The sequence below is a fragment of the Ranitomeya variabilis genome, chromosome 2 (assembly GCF_051348905.1).
Source record: "Ranitomeya variabilis isolate aRanVar5 chromosome 2, aRanVar5.hap1, whole genome shotgun sequence".
In the NCBI taxonomy this organism is placed as follows: domain Eukaryota; kingdom Metazoa; phylum Chordata; class Amphibia; order Anura; family Dendrobatidae; genus Ranitomeya; species Ranitomeya variabilis.
The window spans coordinates 277,110,278-277,128,280 of record NC_135233.1 but is presented as its reverse complement, the minus strand read 5'-3'; the positions used below and the strand labels follow the sequence as shown (position 1 = coordinate 277,128,280).

Genomic DNA, 18,003 nt, shown 5'->3' with positions numbered 1-18,003 from the left:
GGCATATCCCAAATTCCATATTTTATATGGAAAAGTTGGGGGTCGTCTTATACGCCCAGTCGTCTTATACGCCCAGTCGTCTTATACACCAGAAAATACGGTAATTTATTTCAGTTCTTCAATACAAAAACTCATATATTATATAAAGTCATCACAAACAGAGTGATCTATTTCAAGTGTTTAATTCTGCTAATGTTGATGATTATGGCTTACAGCCAATGAAAACCCAAAAGTCATTATCTCAGTAAAATAGAATAATTAGCAAAAAATACCTGCAAATTCCTAAGCATTTAAAAAGGTCCCTTAGTCTGTTTCAGTAGGCTCCACAATCATGGTGAAGACTGCTGACTTGACAGATGTCCAGAAGGCAGTCACTGACACACTCCACAAGGAGGGTAAGCCACAAAAGGTCATTGCTAAAAAAGCTGGTTGTTCATAGTGCTGTATCCAAGCATATTAATGGAAAGTTGAGTGGAAGGAAAAAGTGTGGTAGAAAAAGGTGCACAAGCAATCGGGATAACCACAGCCTTGAAAGGATTGTTAAGAAAAGGGCATTCAAAAATTTGGGGGAGATTCACAAGGAGTGGACATATGCTGGAGTTATTGCTTTAAGAGCCACCACACACAGACATATCCAGGACATGGGCTACAAGTGTCGCATTCCTTGTGTCAAGCCACTCATGAAAAATAGACAATGCCAGAAGCGTCTTACCTGGGCCAAGGAGAAAAAGAACTGGACTGTTGCTCAGTGGTCGGAGGTGTTGTTTTCAGATGAAAGTAAAGTTTGCATTTTGTTTGGAAATCAAGGTCCCAGAGTCTGGAGGGAGAGTGGCGTGGCCACAATCCAAGCTGCTTGAGGTCTAGTGTGAAGTTTCCACAATCAGTGATGGTTTGGGGAGCCATGTAATCTGCTAATGTAGGTCCACTGTGTTTTAGCAAGACCAAATTCAGCGCAGCCGTCTACCAGGAAAATTTTAGAGCACTTCATGCTTTCCTCTGCCCACAAGCTTTTTGGAGATGGAAATTTCATTCTCCAGCAGGACTTGGCACCTGTCCACACTGCCAAAAGTACCAATGTCTGGTTTAAAAACAACAGTATCACTGTGCTTGATTGGCCAGCAAACTCGCCTGAACCATAACCCCATAAAGAATCTATGTTGTATTGTCAAGAGGAAGATGAGAGACACCAGACCCAACAATGCAGATGAGCTGAAGGCTGCTATCAAAGCAACCTGGGCTTCCATAACACCTCAGCAGTGCTACAGGCTGATCGCCTCCATGCAACGCCGCATTGATGCAAAAGGAGCGACGACCAAGTATTGAGAGCATTTACTGAACATACTTTTCAGTAGGCCAACATTTCGGATTTTAATATCATTTTTCAAGCTGATGTTATAAAGTATTCTAATTTACTGAGATAATGACTTTTGGGTTTTCATTGGCTGTAAGCCATAATCATCAACATTAGCAGATATAAACACTTGAAATAGATCACTCTGTTTGTAATGATTCTATATGAGTTTCACTGTTTGTATTGAAGAACTGAAATAAATTAAACTTTTTGATTATATTCTAATTTTGTGAGAAGCACTTGTGTGATCATCTGCATGTGTGCTTAGCAGTCCCTGGTTTTTTTACTATTTGTATTCATTGTGCACAAAGTTAACAAAGTATTTTTATTGGTTTCATATGCTCTGTAGGTCCTCTTTTGCTACCTCTATTTTGTTGTGCTACATGCTTTATATGGACAGAAGTATTGGGAGTCACATCTTAATCATTGAACTTAGGTTCTTCATTCAGTCCCATTTCTGTCTGAAGGTGTATAAAATGCAACCCCTCGCCGTGCTGACATTTGTGATGGAATGGGTCGTTGTAAAGAGCTCACTGGATTTGCGTATAGGACTCTTGATAGGGCACCACCATTACAACACGTCAATTCTTGAAATTTCTTCCTGCCCAAATAATCTACTATGAATAGAGTGAAAGTACTTATGAATCACAGCAACCCGTGTAAATATACAAGTCAGGGTCTCCGAGTGCTAAGGCTCCTGTTGCATGACTGGCCAACGCTCTGCTGACTCGATAACTGCATAGATCAAACTTCCTCTAGTATCAGCTCAAAAGCTGTGTGCTAGGAGCTGCATGGCATTGGGTTTCCATGGCCGGTGCATGCAAGTCTTGCATCACTAAACACAATGCCAAGCGTCAGATGGAGTGGCTACTGGACTCTAGAGCAGAGGAAAAGTGTTCTGTGGAGTGATAAATTACTTTCTCTCTGACAGTCTGAAGGACAAGTCTGGGTTTAACAAATGCCACAAGAACGTTACCTGCGTTATCCCAGCTGTGGGATAATTCAATGGGGATGTTTCTCAGTGGTCAAGCTATGCTCCTTAGTTCCAGTGAAAGGAACTCTTGGTGCTTCAGCATACAGACATTTTGGACAATAGTTTATTTTCAACTTTTTGAGAACAGTTTACTGTAGGTCTTTCCTGTTGCCCATGACTATGCCCCAGTGTTTAAAGCTAGGTCCATAAAGTCATAGATGGGTAAGATTGGTGTGGAAGAACTTGACTGTTCCACAGAGAGTCTTGACCTCAACTCCATCAATCGCCGTTGGGATTACATAGATTGGAGATTACAAGCCTTCACCTCTCATCATAAAAATTTCCAAAGACGCTCTCCAAAATCTTTTAGAAAATATTCCCAGAAGAATGACACTGCTATAGCTGCAAAGGGGGCTGGTAGGGTAACTCCATATTAATGTCTATGGATTTAGAATGGGATATGGTATAAGCTCCTGTAGGTGTAATGTGTTGATGCAACAATACTTTTGTCCATATTATGTACATACATGCACTGTATATGCTTCTGAGAAAGGGAACAGTTGCATTTTAGTTGTATTTTAATTTATATTATTGCTTATAATTGATTACTAACAGGGTCTAGGTGTGTTACATACAAATAGTATTACTAGACCACGAAGGACGGGCAGTGCCACTACACCATTAACACATGACACCATTTTTTTCTGTACCTCCGTGGCACCCCATACACACAGAGGTAGAAAAGTCATTCCAGGATAGAACTCCTACTGATCTTCAGTCATAAAATTAATCCTATGCCCTTTTCAGATAAAGAATACAACCGTACTACTTTTTGCCATGTCTGATTTCTGAAGCTATTAAACCAAGTAGGATATGTATAAAAACACATAAGAGATATTGTCACTTCAGGCAGCAGCCATATTGAATAGTGCAGCCAGGAGTTAGCACATTTCACCTATTTTACACTATGTTGAATAATCTGTTTTAAAGACATCAAGTTGTTATTGGAAAAGTAATTACTTGATATCGTTAAAAGTATTGACCTGTTCCCCAAAAATGCCGTTTTGTAGTTTTGTGCAGAACCCAGAGTATTGCAGTGTTAGTGTGACCCTTCTTTGTACACGAACCCCTGCATTGTGAGAGCTGTCCTCCAACCCCAGGGTAAGAGCTCATATTCTTTACGCTCTAGACCTGTTATCTCTTGAATTCTCTTGTTTGTTTCTATTTGTTCGGCTCGGTCTCCTGCTCTGCTCAGGACCCAGCGCTAAGAAACAGGGGGAAGAGGTATCGGATAATGACGAAGACGAGGAAGGAGGTATTTGCTGGCTGAGGCTGATGCATGGAACTTGTCATCCTCATACCTTCCTTCCATCACTCCTTCCCTCCTTCCATCCATTAGAAAAATATGTCAACAGGGTATTCATGTACTTTTATGCACTGCTCATCTCTTAAATCTCACATCTTCCCCAATTCCTCCATGACTCCCAGTTTCTATTTTTACCGAGTCCATTTGTCAAGTCAGATTTGCACCTGTTCTTTCTAGCGTTTTTTTTTCTGGTCCATTTAGGAATGTTATTTCCTTTGGTTAGCTTTAGGGTTATTAACATGCTAGTTAGCGCACTGAAGCATAGGTTACAATGGTCAAAGCATTGGGTGGGGGCCGTAAGGTGTCTCGGGTGGATACCGCGTATGCAGCACTCTGTTTGCAGAGCTGGCGATGAATAGGTCTAGAGATAGACAGTAAATTACACCTACGATCCTCGCCTTTTCTTTCCCGTTCATTGTCAATTCCCAAATCATTATTTTTGGGGTGCAATCCCTATGAGTGAGGAGTAGGATTATTACATTTTTGGGTTATTTGTCATTGCTGTATTTAACCCTCTCTGCTCCTTTCTTGTAAGCCTTACACATACCTTCTTTAGATTGAGCTGAGGCGGCACATTCGCCCTCTGCAGAAAAGTGCTTTTCTCTTGTCTGTTCATGTTACTATATCCATATACTTTGCTTGATGTCCATGACTTTCTCCTGGAAATAGGGCAGCGCCATGTTTCTTGCTGGGGAATTCATTTCACAACCTTGTGATCTTCTTTCACAGGACTGTGCGTATTCCCATAAGCTGCTGTCAATCTCACAATGGAGATATCTCACGGTCACAGTCCTGAGAAAGTGCTTGTCTAGTCTTTGGCATGAAATGCATGCTTTCTTGCTTCTGCATTCAATGCTGTGGAAGACGATGGTAGAGCTACAGGGGGCTATTCCCGGTGTGTGTTGAATTGGCCGTCTTTACTTCATTCCCCTTATTGTGTTTTGTCTATTGTATGTGAACTCCTTGAGGCTCCTTGATTGTTCCTTGGTCCTCGTATGAAAGCTAACCTGACCTAGGAGATTTTTTTTTCTACTAACTCAGTAACTTGTTCAGGCTCCATTATTTTTATTTCTCCCTTTGCAGATATCCGGGACACAGGTGCCAAACCAGTCATGGTGTACATCCACGGAGGGTCCTACATGGAGGGCAGCGGCAATATGATTGATGGAAGTGTACTGGCCAGCTATGGCACCGTCATAGTCATCACCTTAAACTATCGTGTGGGAGTTCTGGGTTGGTGACTATTTATCTCATCTTCACTCCCTCTCTGTATTTTTTTACCTTCTTTCCAAATATGCCTTTAGCTTTATGCATATGTAGTTGTTGAATAAAATGCAGTAATTAATAAGTCCATTTATTTGTCATCCTCAGGGCACCATCAAAGATAATGGGTTTCTTGAAGCATTTAATATTAAAATTATGAGTTAGTAATGGGGAGCTCATTTCATTAATTTACTGCCCCCCGCCCCCCTTAGCTTTTTCATTACTTCCCTCCCTTGTTTTACCAAATTAAGATTTATTTTTTTTACTTATTCAACATGCTAGGTGCCCTGGTGTCAAGTTGTTATTCTGTAATGTACGGCAGAAGGCTTGCAGTGTAGTGCGCAACGTCTAATTATGTGTTTTATCCTGGATACCCTGCTGTAAAAGTAATGACGGCCCATATTGCCTCCAGGCTACCAATACGTCTCAGCTGTACAAGTGTGGCTATATGTTTATTTTCCATCAAGCATTTCTTACTTTTCATCAAAAATTGTGTATAAGTTGCCATTTCGGCACCAATTTTCCTACTGCCAGAGGAGTCTGCGTGATGGGGGAGGCAGATGTCTTAGACAGCAGGACTCCCTATAGAGATGGCAGACATGGTTTATTACTATCTCTACCTTCCCGATTGCTTATTACACAACAATACCGGCTTTATTAGTCCCTGTGATCGCAGGATAAATCTTGTGATCCTTGACTACCCAGCAGGAGCCCAGCAGCCTTCATAGGTGATAAGTTGTGATTCTATCTACAGAATCGGTGATAAATGGCTGATTGCTGGGGTTTAAATGATGGAGACTCCACCGTTCAGAAAAAAAGGGGTCCTTTGTACCCAGTTTGAATGGCGCAGCAGTGGCACTTCATTTAAGGACTATCGGATTCATCTTAACAGAGATGCCTGACTTTAGTTCTCAGGATAGAAACTTGTAAAATGAGTGTATTTGGCCACACTGCTTCCAAATATTGCAAACCTCTTTAATTCAAACAATTTGTATGTTGAAAGATGCATTTCAGGGTCGTACCGAACTCTTCACCAGGACAATTTATCAAGCAAATAATATGATATAAAATGTCGCCAAAATAGGAGACCACCGGGATGACTTGTGTCTGGTACTCGACCCTCCAATAAACAGACAATAAATAATTTATTCGTTGATAAGTTACATTTATCTTTCTGGTATTACCTAATTACTATGGTTAGGTGCCATACTGGGAACCTTGTTATATGTAGGAGCAATATTAAGTGGTTTAATAGGCTCTATAGGGTAATAACAGATTTATTTACATTCAGTCACTCAAGAATTAGTTTTCCATTAATATCCAGAACATCTCTCTTTTCTTCAACGTGTCAAAACAGTTGTAAGTATTGTCCATGGATCCAGGTAATTGAGGTCACTGTAAGAGTATCAATGTTGTTCCTATGTGTGAAGATGTTGTGTCTCGAGAGACCATGCCTTTTGAATTCTTTAACATTAGACCTATGTTTATGCGGCTGTGCAGTGCTTGTTTGGTACGTCCAGTATTATTTCCCACGCTCACAATTCACTAGATACGCAACGTAGCTGGACTAGCCGTCTTGGTGGAATTTGATATTCGAGGATTCTTCTGTTGTAGATGATTTAAAAGTGTTTTTTGATGATTCTTCTTAGAAGATCAACATTATTTGCTCTTTTACAGATGTAGCATACTATACTACCGGTATATATACTAGTTGTCCTAAATAATACTTACATAATGAGTACATTTTCCAATGTCACATAAGCACTTATTTGTCCTTTACGTTACCACCTCATTTTCGTGGATAGTAATCCACATTAGTTCATAGCATCCAGCTAGAATACAGTCTTGCGATTGACAACATTAGGATTAGATGTGCCCTGTATTCCCCCATTTGTGGGCTAAATATGTATCAACTCCACACAATCCATATCTGTATCTGTTCGATGACTTCCATGGTGGTATTACTTAGGTAATCAGGCAAAGATTCTCCTAATACTCTCAGAAAATACACACTTAACTATTATTTATGGGTTGTATTTTAATGTGACTTCATGTACGTACTTACCGGACATGAGAGGAACAAGGCGTCAGAGTTTCCTTCAGACTGTTTAGAAGAGAATATAGATCCCACATAGTGCTATCAATGAGCTTAGTAGCTACCACATATATCCCGGAGTCCCGCAGCGATCACACTCCTTTCTAGGCTCTTTGACACTCGTAGGGTTCTGTAGTTGCTATTTAGCTTAATTTGCTATGTCAGACAAGGCTTTGATTTATGTTTCCATGCATTCACAATGTCACCATCCATCCACTGGTGGACATATTTTAAGTGGTCACCCCTAGTAGTCTGTTATTACCCTATAGAGCCTTTTTAACCATTTAATATTGCTCCTAAATATACTGAGGCTACTGGTATGGTATCAAGCCATAGTAAATAGGTAAGACCTGCAAGATAAATGTTTTTATACATAACATAGTTTTATTTTATGAATATAAGGTTTATATATTAATTTTCTCAATTTTTTTTTTTGGGGGGGGGTGACATCCAGTCATACGTTATCCTGGTGGTGTGCTATTTTGGCTTAATTTTTAATATATTGTGTTACTTATTGCCTCATCATTTAAATTATAAATTACCCAGATTAAGGGGTCTGTACAACCTTAAAATGTGCTATATAATTGTTATATCTCACTAAACAAATATTTTGAATTAAGGAAGAAGTAATATTTACTGCCCAAGGGAATAAACTCTTGTTTCTATTTTATTCTAACTGCGGAGCAGAGTGGATCTCAGGAAAGGACTGACATCGCCAGCTTCTGTTGGAAGCTGATCAAGGTGTTGTGTCCTCTACACAATACCAGAAGGGAAATGGAAAGGGGTTGAGGGAGATCCACATAAACTCTTGATTTCATGATAAAGGTCTTTTCCCACTTAGAAACCTCATTTTAATCAATGTATCTTGGAATAGTAATAATTTCCACAAGTGGATGTGTTTAAATCAAATGTCTCTGTGCTGGGATAATTATATAAATGTGCCCCTGCTGTGTACTGTGTAATGGCTGTGTCTGACCATGCAGGGACATGGTCTGATCATACCACAGCCAAACAGAACTAAAACCAATATAAATCTGGTATCTCTGTAATCACAGTGACCCAAAGAATAAAGTCGACTAATCAATTATCCCTCATGAGGAATTGCATAAACAGTAAATAAAACCAATTCTTCACTTGCTGTTGATTTTTTCATTCTGCCGCCCAAAGATCGCAGTAAGGCTGGGCTCACATTTATCCTGCGCTCTGCGCTGAGCACTTACACCTGCGTTTCCATGTAAATTTCTGAAATATGTAATTCAGACGGAACTAGTAGTACACAGGCTCTGGAAAAGCGCTATAGCTTCTCGTCCCCCAAAAGAAATCCCATTAATTTGTTGGTCCCAAATCCAAATGCCCCTCTCCCTTCTGAGCCCCACAGTGTGCCCAAACCACCGTTAGCACAGATGTTTGGATTTCTGTAGTGATGAAATCCCTCTTAATTTATAGGTGCGTGTCTCTAGAAGTATGAGCTGGGCACAATGTATGGACACTACACTGGCAGAGTTGCAATATTCATTTAGCAATATCCACTGCTGCCTGTTTCTGGAAAACACCCATGGAGTCAAAATAGTCTCTACATCTGTAGATAAATTCCGAGAGGGGTGTAATTTCCAAAACGGGGCCACTTGAAAGGGGATTCTGCTCTTCTGGCACTTATGGGCTCTGTATATGGAGCACGCAAACTATTCTACGATAATTTTTTCTCCAAGAGTCAAATAACGCTCCTTCCCTCCAAAGCCACAGCCAAAGCAGGAGTATTGCCACATTCAGCAGAAATTGTGTGACACATTTTGGTGCCATTTTTACCCATGTCTCCGTGTGACAATGTAAAATCTGGGGCTAAAACAACATTTTTGTGTGAAAAGTGTAATTATTTTTTATTCCCTGCCCAATGTTGCAAGTTTCTGTGACACACCCGTGGTGTCAAAACGATCACTGCAACCCTAGATTAATTCATTGAGAGGTGAAGTTTGTAAAGTGACATCACTTACGGAGGGTGTTTAGTGTTCTGGCACATCAGGGACTCTGACAATGTGACATGGCACTCTCAAATCATTTGAGCAAACTCTGCACTACAGTTGGCGCTCCTTCAGAGCTTTGCATGGTGCCTTAAAAGTAATTTTTGACCACATATGAGGTATTGGAGTACTCAGCTGAAATTGCATAACATATTTTGTGGTCCATTTTCTCCTATTATTCCTTTTGAAAATTGAAAACTTAAGGCCAAAGTAACATTTTAGTATAAAAAATAATAATTTTCCATTGACTGAGCCCAATGTTATGCAATTCTATGAATCACTTGAGGGTTAAAAATGCTCACTACACCACTGGATGAATTCCCCAAGAAGTGTAGTTTCCAAAATGGGGTCACTTGTGGGGGTTTCTGCTGTTTTGGCATGTCAAGGGCATTCGTAATCTGTTCCAGGCAAAATTGCCCTCCAGAATTCAATTAGCGCTCCTTCCCTTCCAAGCCCTGCTGTGCGCCCAAACAGTAGTTTTCCTCCACATATAGGGTATCAGCGTACTTAAAAATTGCATAATATATTTTGGGGTCCATTTTCTCTTTTTACCCTTGTGAGAAAAAATTTGGGGCTAAAGTAAAATTTTTGTGAAAAAAAAGTTAAATGTTCATTTTTTCCTTCCACGTTGGATTAATTCCTATAAAGCACCTAAAGGGTTAATAAACTTCTTGAATGCGGTTTTGAGGACTTTGGCTGGTGCAGTCTTTAGAATGGTGTCACATTTGGGTTTGTTCTGTCATATAGACCTTTACCCCCCCCCCCCCCCCCAAAGTCATTTCAATGTGATGTGGTCCCCAAAAAATGGTTTTGTAAATATTGCTGGAAAAATTTGAAATTGATGATCAACTTTTGACTTTTTTTTCTAACTTCCTAAGAAAAAAAATGTATGCTTCAAAAATTGTGCTGATGTAAAGTAGACATGTTGAAAAAAATTTTTGTTAACTATTTTGTGTGACATAACTCTGGTTTAAGGCATAAAAATAAAAAGTTTAAAAATTGCAAAATTTTCCATTTTTCTCAAAATTTCTGATATTTTCACAAATAAACGCAAGTTGTATCAGACATATTTCTCCACTAACATGAAATAGAATAAGTCTCTAGAAAATAATCTTAGAATCCGTTGAAGCATTCCAGTGTTATTACCTCATAAAATGACATTGGTCAGAATTGAAAAAATTGGTCTGGTCAGGAAGGTGAAAACAGGCCTTTCAGTGAAGGGGTTAAGAGGATAAAAAGTTTGATGGGAGTGCTTTTTGAATTTACGGTCAAATGCAGCAGATTTGTTGCAGAAGTTTGAGAAATGAAGAATCTGTCAGATGTAGCTAAATGAGGTTTGTAAGAATAATATATACGCATATGACATACACAATATATATACCGTATTTTACGCTTTGTAAGACGCTCCGGATTATAAGACGCACCCCAAATTTTGAGGAGAAAAATAGGAAAAAACTTTTTTTAATAAATTGGTGGGGCGTCTTATAATCCATGCGTCTTATTACTTACCAGGGGTTGTGGCTGTGGTGGATCAGGGTCCCAGGGTCGTTGCTGGAGGCAGGAGTGGAGCATTGCTGCAGGCTGGGATGAGGGGGTCTGCAGGGGGCTTCTGTGCTGCAGGGGGGCTCCTGTGCTGCAGGCTGGGATGAGGGGTCTGCAGGGGGCTCCTGTGTTGCAGGGCTGTCTCCGATGCTGCAGGGCTGTCTCCGGTGCTGCGGGGGGCTCTGGCGACATTTTGTGAAAGGCCAGAGCCCCCGGCAGTTCGTCCATGCATTCCTGTATGACTGACTCCGGGAAAATGGCCGCCGGAATCTCGAGAGATGAGATCTCAGCGCTGAAATCTCATCTCCCGAGATTCCGGCGGCCATTTTCCCGGAGTCAGTCATACTGGAACTAACTCCGGGAAAATGGCCGCCGGAATCTCGAGAGATGAGATCTCAGCACTGAAATCTCATCTCCCGAGATTCCGGCGGCCATTTTCCCGGAATTAGTCATACTGGAACGCATGGACGAACTGCCGGGGGGCTCTGGTCTTTCACAAAATGTTGCCAGAGCCCCCCGCAGCATCGGAGCCTCCAGCATCACCCGGGGAAGCAGCGGACAACCCCGGCAGCGGCGGCGGACGACAGCGGCGGCGGGCGGTAGCGGCGGCGGACACCCCCCTGTAATGGTAAGCGGTATATCCGCTTTGTTAGACGCACCCACATTTCCCCCCCCAAAATTTGGGGGAAATAAAGTGCGTCTTACAAAGCGTAAAATACGGTGTATATATATATATATATATATATATATATGTACACACACTAGTGTTTTTACTGCAAATTGTCTTAACGTATAACTGCTACAAGACTATTACTAACCACCACAATGTACTTATCTTCATAGGGTTCTTAAGTACTGGAGATCAAGCAGCTAAAGGAAATTATGGACTTCTTGATCAAATTCAGGCTCTTCGTTGGGTGAGCGAAAATGTGGCATTTTTTGGAGGTGACCCTCGCAGGATCACGGTGTTTGGCTCTGGCATTGGAGCCTCTTGCGTCAGTCTCCTCACCCTTTCTCATCACTCTGAAGGTATATTGAATTTGCAGTGATGTCCTGACATTATAGCAGGATTGTCGTGTGATCGTTCCTTAGTAAAATAATGTCTTTCTGTGTCTGTATTTACTCCATGAACACCATTCAGTAACCATCACACTTTGCCATTGTTTCATGATTACACGGTGTAACTCCATGTTTGTATGTCTGCTCCACAACATTGAAGGTCTTTGGATCACCTGACATTATTCCATGATTCCATCACCAGATGCCTCTGTTTGGGCCAACTGTTAAGGTACTGAAATTACCGAAAAAAAGAGCACCCTTATATATAACATTCTATGTTTGTTACCCTGAAAATCCTTCTGTTTTACTTTCATTGTTACATTACTTTCATTCTGTTATATTCTTCCATTGTATCTTCCTTTTCTCATGCCCCCCATGGCCTTAAAGGGATTGGACAGGATTAGAAAATCATGGTTGCTTACGTCTAGTAACAGTGCCACTCATATCCATGAGTTCTATCTAGCATTGTAGCTCAGCTTTATTGACGTGAATGTGGTTGACGTGCAATACCAAACGTAGTAAGGGGACAAGTTTCTGTAAAGCTACCACAACCCCTGTACAGGAACACACACAAAGCAAAATTGGCAGGGACACAAATGCACTAACCTCTTGGCTCCTGAAGCGCTAGGCATAACACGATGCATCGGTTTTGCTCGGAGGATTTTCTTCTATATTTATAATTGTGACTTCTCTATGAAATGTATTAGGCCTTCCGTGAATATATCTGCACCTGCAGAATCATGTTTCCCCTTTGCCTCGTTAATTTTATGGCAGTCTGTCATTTGGAAACTATTACCTGACTACTGGCTGTGGTAAAGATGCCGCCTACAGACTAATCAGATTAGGAAAGTCACGGTTTCTCATTCCTCTTTGTGTGAAACGCAGTGTTTTTTCTATGGATATAGAATAATTGCCAGAAAGAAATTCCCTATGGGCTAGTGAAGTATAGTTCCAAAGTGGAGCTACAGTTTACGTTGAATTTGGTTTGTGATAAAGTGGTTTATATTTGAATGCAATCTTCCTGCTATCAGCAATATCATACCATCCATTTTTAACCTTTGTTCTCCCTTACTTTCCAACTCACTCTCTTCCTCTTCTCTGATTCCATTCATTTTTCTCCATCTCCCCTTTTTAGAAAGATCCCCTTGTGCTGTGTTTCTTCCCTGGCACACACTGAGACCAGCTGGGCAGGAAGTTGGGCTGCAGATCTTTCTCTCTGTGTCCGTCTTTCTGCCTCATAGTGTCTGATGCTGAGATGAAAACCAGAAGCACCCACTTTTAAGGCAGTACTGCATGTTGTATGGTGCTGAGGTTCTATCAGTGATTGTATATGGGTATAGAGGTGTACCTCTTCAAAGAAAGTAAAAAACTACAACTTTTTTGAATGGAAATTGTTAAACTAGGTACAACCGGTTTCATGCGGTTTTCTGCTTTCTTGACAGGTCTGTTCCAGAGAGCTATCATACAGAGCGGCTCAGCTCTCTCCAGCTGGGCAGTTAATTACCAGCCCGTTAAGTATACACGATTGCTTGCAGAAAAAGTGGGTTGTAATGTTCTAGACACTGTCGACATGGTTGATTGTCTTCGCCAGAAAAATGCCAAAGAGTTGGTGGAGCAAGATATTCAACCAGCCCGGTATCATGTAGCATTTGGTCCAGTTATCGATGGAGACGTCATTCCAGATGATCCTGAGATTCTCATGGAGCAAGGAGAATTTCTCAACTATGATATAATGCTAGGAGTGAACCAAGGAGAAGGCCTCAAGTTTGTGGAAAATGTGGTAGATGCAGAAGATGGTGTTTCTGGGAGTGATTTTGATTACTCCGTTTCAAATTTTGTGGATAACTTGTATGGATACCCAGAAGGGAAAGACACACTTCGAGAGACCATCAAGTTTATGTACACAGATTGGGCAGACAGAGACAATCCTGTGACTCGTCGAAAAACATTAGTTGCTTTGTTCACTGACCACCAGTGGGTAGAGCCGTCAGTGGTAACAGCCGATTTACATGCTCGATATGGCTCGCCAACTTATTTTTATGCCTTTTACCATCACTGCCAGAGCCTGATGAAGCCTATATGGTCTGATGCAGCCCATGGCGATGAGGTGCCCTATGTATTTGGTGTCCCCATGGTGGGTCCAACAGATTTGTTTCCCTGCAATTTTTCCAAGAATGATGTGATGTTAAGCGCTGTGGTCATGACCTACTGGACTAACTTTGCCAAAACTGGGTAAGTAAATGGCGCAGCAGTTTTTCAGTCTTTAACAGATAATGATATGCAGTTTGCAAAAGAGTATCAAATGGATTAAAACCAAAGGAAGATTGATATGACCAACAACTATTGCAACTATTTTTTAATAATTGTCCTGCAGTGTTTTTAATTTATCATCATGAAATATAGCTATTGGCTTCAGAGAGCACTTGGAGGTTTCCATAACAGGTGGCAGGCCTATTAGCAGTCTAAATGACATGTCTTTAAGTGGTTTTATATCATGATATAGGAACAAAATTTGCATCTAAGCCTTACTTCTTCATATTCTGGACATATTTTTATAAAAAAGATTTATCCATTTACATGTCTTAATTTTCTTTTCCAGTGACCCCAACAAGCCTGTCCCACAAGATACCAAGTTCATCCACACAAAAGCAAACCGTTTCGAGACTATGGCATGGTCGAAATACAAGCCACAGGATCAACTTTATCTACACATTGGTCTAAAACCACGTGAACGTGATCACTACCGTGCGACCAAAGTGGCATTTTGGAAACACCTGGTTCCCCATTTATACAATCTACATGATATGTTTCATTATACTTCGACTACCACCAAGGTGCCACCATCTGACACTACTCAGAATTCACATATAACCCGTCGACCCAAGGTTTGGGATACTAAACGACCAGCTGTTTCTCCCACACTTAATGGTCCAGCATCCAAATGGAACCCAGACCTGGACCCGGTGGACCCAGTTGTGATACAGGATCCAAGGGACTATTCTACTGAACTTAGTGTTACTATTGCAGTTGGAGCATCTCTGTTGTTTCTTAATGTGCTGGCTTTTGCTGCACTGTACTACCGTAATGATAAACGTCGTCAAGACACACAACGACAGCCTAGTCCACAGCGTGCCTCAGCCACGCGGGATCCAACACACAGCCCTGTACCTCCTGAGGAACTCAATTCTCTTCAGATAAATGCTGGACACCCTGATTGTGAGGGAGGAGGGGTCTCCAGCCATGATAATCTGCGTATGGCCACTCTTCCTGACTACACACTTACTTTACGTCGTTCTCCAGACGATATTCCACTCATGACACCTAACACCATCACCATGATTCCAAATTCTCTGGTGGGACTGCAAAGCCTTCATCCATACAACACCTTTTCTGCAGGTTTCAACAGCACTGGCCTACCCCATTCACACTCCACCACTAGAGTATAGCACCCCATCATGTTGCACTTCCTCCTTGCCTGGACAATACATCTATATAAAGTGTCAGAGGCAAGGGAGAAGTGGCAGAAATGACACATTCCATACCCCCAAAGAGGAAGGGGGACCAGTGTTGGGCTCTGCTTCTATGATGATGATGGTGGTGTAAAGGGTCTGTTCAGCCAAGACCCATCAAGAACACACGTCTTCTGTGCTCTTGTATTCTAAAGTGCTTTTACCATTGTGAAGGCACATAGAGAGTTACGGAAGCTTAGCCGAGGAAAGGATATGACCTTACAGATAATGGTCTGCAACTAAGAATATGTATAAGGAGGAGCAGGAGATTGTGAGTGAAGAAGAGGCAGGAGGGAGACAAGCCTAATTTTCTTATCCCATCCCAGAAATCAATGCCATCTAGGTGTACAATAAAGCTATACTGGCTTGGAAACTGGAACTACAGTATAGATAAGCTGCTGCTGCAGAAGAAATGTCTTCTTTACTCTCCGAAGTACGATGTAAATCAAATTTTTCAAAATAAAATGTTTTCAAAGAAAGACTAAAGAAAATACAATTACGGTAGTTACAAAATTAAAACAAATAAAAAAATATGCTCATTGACTTAATTTTCTTACCTCCCTCAGCGATATCCCAAATGTGTGCCAAATTCTTATACCAGCTGTGGAATGGGGTGAAAGTCACTTCAATTTCTATACTACCTTAATCCTCCCAGTGCCAAATATAGAAAGCCAGCCATCTTTAAAAGATTGCAATTATTTGCCTCTACTCCCAGCGTAGGCAGTCTATCTAGTAATCATTGAACTTCAAGTCCTAGTAACTGCATCTCGTCATTAGCTGTGTAGGTTACAGATGTCTAGCCACTGAATGAAACCCTTTGGGATTGGTATACTGACTTTTTCTAATTTTCGAGAAAAGTGTGCTAACTTCCCAACTTTTTCTTCAGTGGGAGCTCCAGTGAGACATATTAGTTTGGTCAGATAGCCTATCTTTCTGAGTTTGGGTAAATACTCTAAGAAGAGGAGACTTATTTTGTTATTCTCTTTATTACCTTTTATTCATAGATGTGAATGGGGATGAGATGTGTACAAAATATTGTCTGTTTGGGTTTCGACTCTTGGAGTTAGAGCTTTGAGCATAATATGTACCAGCGATCTTAAAATGTCGGTTGTATACATTGATTGACGTGGCAGCAGACACCTTATAATATTTTTACATAAAAATATGTATTTCATACACAAAGTTTCCCACCTCTGCCTTCTTGGGTATGTTTGTAAATGGGTGTAGAACAAATTGTTTGTGCATGTATGTGGGTATATGTATGAGTATATACCTGTGTATGTGTGCGTATATATGTATATACACATATATATAGAAGCATACACAGGAACACTAACAAACTGTTGTACATATGAATACTCACATAGATGTTTGCTCCCCCTCCCACTTCTTCTTCCAAATGGGATCCGACGCCTTTTCAGCTTTTCTACCATTTGCCATGATTTTTGGACATGGGTTTTGTGACATGGAGGGACGCCATGGGTTCAAGTGACAGTTTTGTGACACAGAGGGGCACCTGGGGTCAGTATTTATAGAATGTATTTATACTGTATCACAGGAGAGTAGAAAACGTATTCCAAATAAAGAAAACTCATATTTTTAGATACTGGTCAATTATTTGTTACTTGTGTAAATGCGGAACTTTAGTGAAGAATTATAACAATCAATGAAGATATGAAAAGTGCAGCATGTTTCACAGACATTTGTAGAAGCAGTGCATGGTCACCTGGGTTGGCGTAGGCCACCATAAATCATCCTTCGTGCAAAGATTTTGGAGCTTTTTTTTTTTTTTTGAGCTTACAAAAAACATTGTCATTTTTAAATATTTTTGTAGTTTTTACCTTTCCGAAGTTTTTTTTTATACACATATGCATTTTTTTTGTCCAGTAGAGAATCCAATGGGAAAATTCCTGGACAGCTTATCTTCATCTGCTACTTTAACATGGCCAACATAGGCTTAAGCTGCAGCCTGGAAGCTCTATATCTGAGCAATGGAGTCGTTCAGGTAAGTGAAACTGTAAGGATACATTCCTACGTTGAGTTTTTGATGAGTTTTTTTTACGCTGTATATTTTTTGAAAAACCTACCGTATTTAATGGTTGTGGAAAATCTGCAACATCAAAGGCTCAACTTGGGAACATAGCCTAAGGGTGTAAACCTGGCATTAAGATGCATATTCCAGGGGTAAGAGGAACAGGCATAGCCTGCAAAGTGCACATTGTGGGACATGAAATGAGATGTGACCTGCAAATGGGGAATTTATACGCACTGAATAATTCTGCAGCTCGTGCCACACGCCTGCTTCTCCCAGCAGAACATTTCTAGAAGTATGGAAAAAAGCATTCACCTATGAAAACCACACTGTGAACTTTCTGCTTTTTTTATATATCCGCATTCCATCCCTTATCTCAGATACTTCATGGATGGAGCCGCCTTGTCCTAATCTACTTTTGGAATTATTCTGTGGCTGACCATGACTGATGGGTAGACCTCATGTTCCTTGAAATTGAAAGTGACGTCATTTTAGATGATTAAGATTAAGCAAGACAAGAGGACATCATTTGGAGCATCAAACTGGATAATGGTTACAGTATTGGAATTTCCAATCTGTTTATCTGATCCCAACAGTTCCTTGCACTGCAGCAATAGTACAGCTTGGACCATACTCCAAATATTTTCATAGAAAGTGCCAAAATGAAGTGGATGCATATAACATTACAAACTGGGGTTGTATAATGCCTGCAATTATTGGTTGTCACTAGTGATGAGCGAGTGCAGTCGTTGCTCAGATTTTCCCAAGCACGCTCGGGTGACCTCTGAGTATTTG

At 40.8% G+C, this 18,003-nt stretch overlaps 1 protein-coding gene across 4 annotated transcripts in view; it reads left to right on the top strand.

The window, feature by feature from the left end:
• The window catches only part of NLGN3 (neuroligin 3), a 127,879-nt gene extending 110,653 nt beyond the window's left edge, over positions 1-17,226 (top strand). For 3 of the 4 annotated variants that reach the window (XM_077284991.1, XM_077284989.1, XM_077284990.1), the window contains 5 exons: positions 3,580-3,639; positions 4,774-4,923; positions 11,452-11,637; positions 13,110-13,899; positions 14,267-17,226. In XM_077284991.1, coding sequence (XP_077141106.1) covers positions 3,580-3,639; positions 4,774-4,923; positions 11,452-11,637; positions 13,110-13,899; positions 14,267-15,113 — 2,033 coding nt within the window. In that variant the 3' untranslated portion in view covers positions 15,114-17,226. The remainder of the gene's footprint in view (positions 1-3,579; positions 3,640-4,773; positions 4,924-11,451; positions 11,638-13,109; positions 13,900-14,266) is intronic. The other variant, XM_077284992.1, reaches the window with a different exon arrangement.
• The last annotated feature ends 777 nt before the right edge of the window (positions 17,227-18,003 follow it).